The 6,837-nt window shown below is 24.6% G+C and overlaps 1 protein-coding gene across 1 annotated transcript; it reads right to left on the bottom strand.

Moving 5' to 3' along the window:
* Positions 1–316: 316 nt before the first annotated feature.
* Positions 317–5,265, bottom strand: LOC145935164 (fatty acyl-CoA reductase 1-like). The gene is made up of 9 exons (XM_083036276.1): positions 5,053–5,265; positions 4,465–4,713; positions 3,859–4,004; positions 3,604–3,713; positions 2,715–2,919; positions 2,034–2,279; positions 1,713–1,889; positions 487–567; positions 317–386 (listed from the first exon to the last, which is right to left on the bottom strand). The coding sequence occupies exons 1-9, from the start codon at positions 5,263–5,265 to the stop codon at positions 317–319; spliced, it is 1,497 nt and encodes a 498-aa protein (XP_082892402.1).
* Between the last annotated feature and the right edge of the window lie 1,572 nt (positions 5,266–6,837).

Raw genomic sequence — 6,837 nt, 5'->3', positions numbered from 1 at the left:
TTATTACGTGTACAAATTTTATTTTATTTGTTTATTTCTAACTATATATGTAAATAGAATGTAATATCTAATATTACAAAATTTAAAACCAACAATTAAAACAGAAATTAAAATCGAATACAACAAAATTTTTTAAATAATGTTTAAAAATTTATTATTTTGTTCCGCAATTTACTTGAATTTAAATAATGTTTAAATTTAAATAATGTTTTAATTATAAAACATAATTATAAAACAAATTATAAAATAGAGTTATATTTATTTAATTGTAAGGTAATAATCTCTGAAATTAATTTAATTTTAATAAAGTACACATTTATAAATATATCATCCATAATATACCAATAGTGACGAAAATTTTAACTGTTCTGATGAGAAGAATGATCCTAAAAAATAAACAGAATAAACAATTAATACATATTGTATAATTATGTTACAAATAATTATCTAGATATACATTCCGTTTACAACATGTTTTACACTTGCCTTTTACGATGTGCCTTAGCTGCATCTAATCGATTTATATCTTCATTGAGAATATATTTTTTAGTACCTATTACTCCATCCCTTCAAATGATAAAATAAATATTTAATTGTTTAAATTATTATTATTTAATTGTAAAATTATTATTTATAATTGTAAAAATTATCTTTAATGTAAATATTAGAGGAAAGATAGCTAGTCTGTGCTAAATCGATATATCACTATCTTATTAACTATTATTCAGTTATAAAGGCTGAACTTTCATTATCACAGCTGATATGAATAAAATACACTTAATTAATTTACATATCAAAAACTTATTTGTTGCTTGTTTATATCCTAAAATTTGTATAAATTTATTAAAAATTCGAAAGTTTCTCTTTTGTAATATTTTTACTTAATTATATAACTGTATTAGCAATAAGTACTTTTCTCGATAATATATTATATATGTTTGTCGATCATAAAAATTTGTTTTATTCCTACTTTCTGCGTTGCTTTTTCGCAGTGAGATTAAGAGAATTAGAGATTAGGATGTTTTATAAACTAATATATCTTGTAATTTATATTTATTAGTATTATTTTTAGTATCAATAAAAAAAATATAATTAAATTGACTGATTTGTGTGAAGTTTTGTCTTACAGTTCTTGTATAAAAACTTTGCTCGTTAAAAGTTTGAAATTTAAAAGATAAAAAAAAGAATTGAAAAAAATATGCACGTGTTATAAGAAATGTTTAATTTTTTAAATATAATTAAGGGAAAATGTAATATATCTTATGTTAAACTAGATAAAGTAATTAGACATTTGTCTAATTGTAAGATATTTCCGAAGTTTGATGCAATTTTTTATTAAATCTTATATAAATAATGCATTGACTAATTTGTAATATTATTTACTAGTTTATTTACTATTTAGTTTTAATCCATGTTTTATTTTCATCATAAACTCTACTTTCCTTAATGGAAAAAAAAAACATAATTTCGAGAATTTTACAATAGAGCATCTAAGGAGTTATTCTTTGAAGAAGCAAAAGTTATTTGCTCTACAATTTCAAGACAATATTATTTAAATAATGATACAATTTGATAGAGAACTATATCTAGTAAATATTTAAGTTTTCGTATGGAATTTTTAATTAAAAATAAAAGCCCAAAAACCATGCTATCGTATTCTAGCATATCTTTCCTTTATTTAAAATCATGCAGTACTATATTTTTATGTTTACCTGAAAAATGTTTTTATATCGATATTAGAAAGATCGAGTGAGAACATTTCTCGATTTTCGAATGGTATTAGTGACATTAGAGCTTGACTATTTGTTTTTTCAAATTTCCATTCATTAAATAAAAAATGTTGCAAAATATGGTTAGCCACATATATTTTCTTCTGTATTTTTAATAGCCTATTATTGCATATTACATGTTTAGACAAGACATTCGTATTATATATATATATAAAGCGCAGCTTATAAATAATATTTAATAATTATTAAATATAGAAATGAATAACCTATGTATTTTAGTATATTAATTTGTTTAGTACTTACATAGGTTGACGTCCTGAAAGTTTTAAAACTAAATCTATTAATACAGCTGGTAAGATATGCAGCAATATTGTCAATACATATTTTATAGTGAAACTTTCGGTAACTATTGGGCCTGGAGTCCAGAAAATTCCTTCAAAGGGTATCTCATCCGATATTTTGCATAATTTAGTGAAAAATTCTCGATTTGATATGGTTTTTTCATCAGGAAAAGTAGCGTTTACGACAAAAGTGGAACCTGGACTGAAACTAATAGTAAATAAAATTACAAATTAATCGATGCATTATTTATATATAAGATTTAATAAAAACTGCATTAAACTTTAGATATATTTTAGATAAAAGTAAGATTGCAAGATAATCACGAGATATCATTACAGAATGTTAAACATTTAATTTCAACAAGTTATAACGAATATAATGAAATATAAATATGCATAAAAAAATGTTGTTAAATTATTTTGAAATCCTCAGGCTAATATCATCTGAGAGAAAATAATATTTGAATTCAATTGGGAATAAATATGTTATTTCTTAACTTTGCCAGTTTTGAATTTTGATATCAGAAATGATTGAATGAGACACGTGCAGATGATAGCACTAATGTAAATTTAATTTCAAATCAAAATAACTTTCTTTTGTAGTTTAATGCAGATATGCGTTGGTATTATATAAACTATATACGTTTGATTATACATTGTTAATCCAAGCTTCCAAGTTACGAGAATTATAGTATTGATAACAGTGTCTACTGGTACATCATTTCGTGATATATGTTTATTAGCATATAATACTTGTAGTAATCCTTTTCCACCAACAATTAATAGCCCCATTGGACCATTTAAACTATTTATATATCCTGGAATTGGATCGTTCAGCGAAGATATTACTAAAAAAAGAAGATGTATTTTTTAGAGACTATTACTGTTACAATAGATTATTAAATTGTATTCCGCATTAATAAAGATATTAATAAAGATATAAAGATAAAGATATCAATGAAGATATTTATTTATCTTCTCCTTATAATTCCAAATTCCATCATTTTGTGAACGAAAATAGAAACAAATACAAAAATTGTAAAAAAATTTTAAATCCTAACTTCAAATTGTTCTTAATTGAACAGAATTAAACAGACAACTTAATTAACAGTTCTTAACTTAATTAAATTCTAATTAAACAGTAAATTTAACTCAACATTTAGTCGTATTCTAAAATAATTGAATAAGTTTTAGTTAACAACACATTTAAATGACATTTATATAATTAGCTATATATATATTATATAAACATGACTAATATAAATCTGTTAACTACTTGTAAAATTTACAATTTGGATTATATATTTTTTAGCTATTTCTCTGTTTATATTTATGTATATGTATATGTACATATATACATTTTGTATTTCTTTATAATATACCAAATGCAAATAAACATTTCACTTTAAGACCCTCTGTACGAAACAAACAGAGAATGCAAATATTCAACTTGTCCAAAACGCAAAAGAAAGAAAGAAATTGAGATTTTTATTTTTAACTTTTAGAAAAAGAGTTACCCACGAAAGACATACCCACGGAAGGTCTCACAATTGCACAAGGTAAGGATGAAGAATATTCCTGTATTACATTTTCCGCTAAGTTCTTCGAGATTAAATACGTGTTGGGAATAATACCCAAACATCTGTACATAATTTCAAACAAATATAGACATTTAAAAGCGCGAGAATGATAGTAATTAATAAAGAAAAGAATGATTTCTTTTTGTAATTATCACATATTTATAATTTATATATATGTGTATGATATATTCGTTTGTTTACACTTACTTAGCTGTAAATATATTCAAGATATGCTCATCCAATGATTCGGCCACCATGATCATTTTCCGCCAATCAATTATTGGCGGATACATTTTTTCTTCTATGAATGGATTATTCAATTGTGTATATGCTGTACTAACATACACTAGAGCCTTTAATAAATAAAAATAATTAATATGAAATTATATAAAGTGTGCCTTTTTTCAAAATGCCATAATTAAAAAAGTTTGAAGCAGGAGATTAGTGCATATTCACAATTAATGAACATTAATTCTATATATATAAATTTTTCACACTCGGCACGCATCATGGATGCTCATCTATTCTGTTTTTGTTATGAATTTTTTAAATTATAATTAACATATGTACGTATGCATGTATGTATGTATATGTTTGTCATATGATGTGTGTGTGTATGTATGTTTGTTTGTATTTACATGTTTTAATTGTTCAGTTAAAGTACTACAAAGAAAGTGTAGAAATAAATATGTGATAAAAATGTTAATGTATCAGATAATGTCATATAAGATAATTCACACACAATGGGATATAATAAATTTTAATTGTAAGTATGGAAAGTAATGATGAAGTATCATTCTCGCGTTTACTTACTATTAGATTCTTCATACTTTTGGCTAAGTTGCAAATATCTCTCGTTGATCTGGTATTAATAAGAATAGCGTTTTTCAAACTGTCGTTAAATTTCACGTTTGCCGCCGAATGAATTATTATAGTCACTCTTTCAGTCAACATTTGTCTATCGACAGCTGACAAATCTAAATTTTCTTTAACGATATCACCGGAAATTGGAATTAATTTCTTGAAACTTAAAGGTTGCTCTTCTCGCAGTCTATCGTATAACTGAATAAACAAATATCACATATATAGAATATTTTCCTTAAAATATTTGTCAAAATTTTTAAAACATTTCTATAAAAAAAGTTGTAGAATGTTTTTTCATGACACTTTTTGTACAATTTATTATTTTTGACATTTCTCGATGTTTCATCCACTTTTATCAAATTTTAAAATAAATAAAATTTTAAAATAATAAGAATAATAAAAATTAAATTTGTTATTGAAATAATATTACAATAAAAATTATTTAGAAATCTTTCTTATCGAGATGTTAATAACAATTCTTATTTGTACAGTATATGTATGTGTTGTAAAAGATATCCATTTCTATAACTAACTTACCGGTGAGTTTAACATTTTTTCGAGTCTTTCATTAAGGCTCAATCCTTTTTTTGAACGCATCAATAGAAATATTTCTCGAACATCCGGACAAGATCGCAGTATCTTCTCAATGTATACACTACCTAGAAATCCTGTCGCGCCTGTCAAAAATATACTTTGTCCAGCGTAAAATAAGGGAACCGATTTAGCTGGCTCAATTATATTCCCGTCCATTATTATTAGTAAAATAAAGCGAACGTGAATAATATTAACAATAAAACAACAACAAAAAATATGTATAAGCGCAACAGTCTCTTTTACGGCAAAATTGTTACTAAACCGTAGATAGACTTCGATTAAATATAAATAGTAACATGTATAAGTACATGGGCGAGTGGGGCTGATAAAAACATGAAGTGATTTCATTTGCATAATGAGGCAATGAATGGTCAACATTTGGTCACAATTAATTAAATATTTTATATTAATTAAATAACTGCATAGGCATTACCGTGATAACAGATATATTTTCTAGAAATAATCGCGTTTTATTACTTGCTCATATATTAAATATTAATATATATAATATTTATAAATATTATATATATTAATAAAGAGTTATATAAATACTATAATAAAGAGTTCTTTAAATACTATTAGTTATTTAAATACATATAAAAGAATTCTAGCAAATATTTCTAGCAAAAGCGTTATTTGAATATAATAGATGGATGATAGATAAAAATTTCTTGCGCATTAAAAATTAATTCCAAGAAAAAAAGAAAGAAAAGAAGAAAGAGAGAGAGAGAGAGAGAGAGAGAGAGAGAGAGAGAGAGAGAGAGAGGAGGGAGAGAAGAAAGGAAAAAAGGGGAAGAGAATAAGGGGTTGAGTGTGAAAAAAGGCTTGAGTCGGAAAAGTTTAAATAATTTACGAAGAGTTTTAAATACGAAAGAACTTTTGTTTGTTTGAAAATGCAATAAATAATTTTACTGTAAAAAAAATTTTAGCTACATTAAATTTCAGGAAAATGTTCTATTTCCTTACTAATTTTACCACCATTAATAAAAAAAAGGATAAGTATTTTATATTTAACGATTTTACAGTTCTACATATTAACTTGATCAAGAAATGTGCTTTTCATAGATTCTATGTTTTCTTCCAAAATAATAGAAAACCTCATAGTATTGAAATAGTCGTGTCCCAATGTGTCTATTTCATTGTATTTATATATTTAAAATTGAGTTATTATAAATTAAATATTAAATAATACGAGTTTAGAATAATTGACCAAAACTAGCTTGAAAATGATTTATTAACAATTCACGACGTTTCGACCATGTGGTTGTGGTCCTTTTCGAGTGAATATAAAATAGACGACCACAACCACATGGTCGAAACGTCGTGAATTGTTAATAAATCATTTTCAACCTAGTTTTGGTCAATTATTCTAAACTCGTATTATTTATCTACTAGCGACTTGAATAACTAATCATTTAAATATTAAATATTTAAAAGTTTAAATGACCGTGAACTTTGAGTCCACGTGTAAACATTTCATGTGTAGTCAATTAAATGACTAAATTAACAATAAGAATGTATTGTTTTAATGAGATGATTTAAATTGAATAGAATTCATTTTATGTAGACTGCAAATTTTTTTTTGAAAAATTAAAATTCAAGCTCATTATGGATGCACACACATGGCACACATACGCGAGTACATCAAACAGGAAATATTTTTGAAATAAGGGGAAAATTTTATCATTAAATTTTTATGCATCATAGTGATAAAAAAATGGATGAATT

The sequence above is a fragment of the Prenolepis imparis genome, unplaced genomic scaffold, assembly GCF_030444845.1.
Source record: "Prenolepis imparis isolate NDT839.2.m4 unplaced genomic scaffold, iyPreImpa1.0 SCAF_4, whole genome shotgun sequence".
Taxonomy (NCBI): Eukaryota; Metazoa; Arthropoda; class Insecta; order Hymenoptera; family Formicidae; genus Prenolepis; species Prenolepis imparis.
The sequence above is the reverse complement of the archived record's forward strand: the minus strand, read 5'-3'. Positions and strand labels throughout refer to the sequence as shown.

Bases quoted from the DNA above. Each gene is read 5' to 3' on its own strand.
- LOC145935164 (XM_083036276.1), bottom strand. From the start codon at position 5,265: ATGGACGGGAATATAATTGAGCCAGCTAAATCGGTTCCCTTATTTTAC. The intron at 2,920-3,603 runs GTATGTCTTTCG...TTCTTTTTTTAG, and splicing joins AATTGTGAGACCTTCCGTGG to TAATATCTTCGCTGAACGAT. The intron at 387-486 runs GCAAGTGTAAAA...TTTATTTTTTAG, and splicing joins GCTAAGGCACATCGTAAAAG to GATCATTCTTCTCATCAGAA.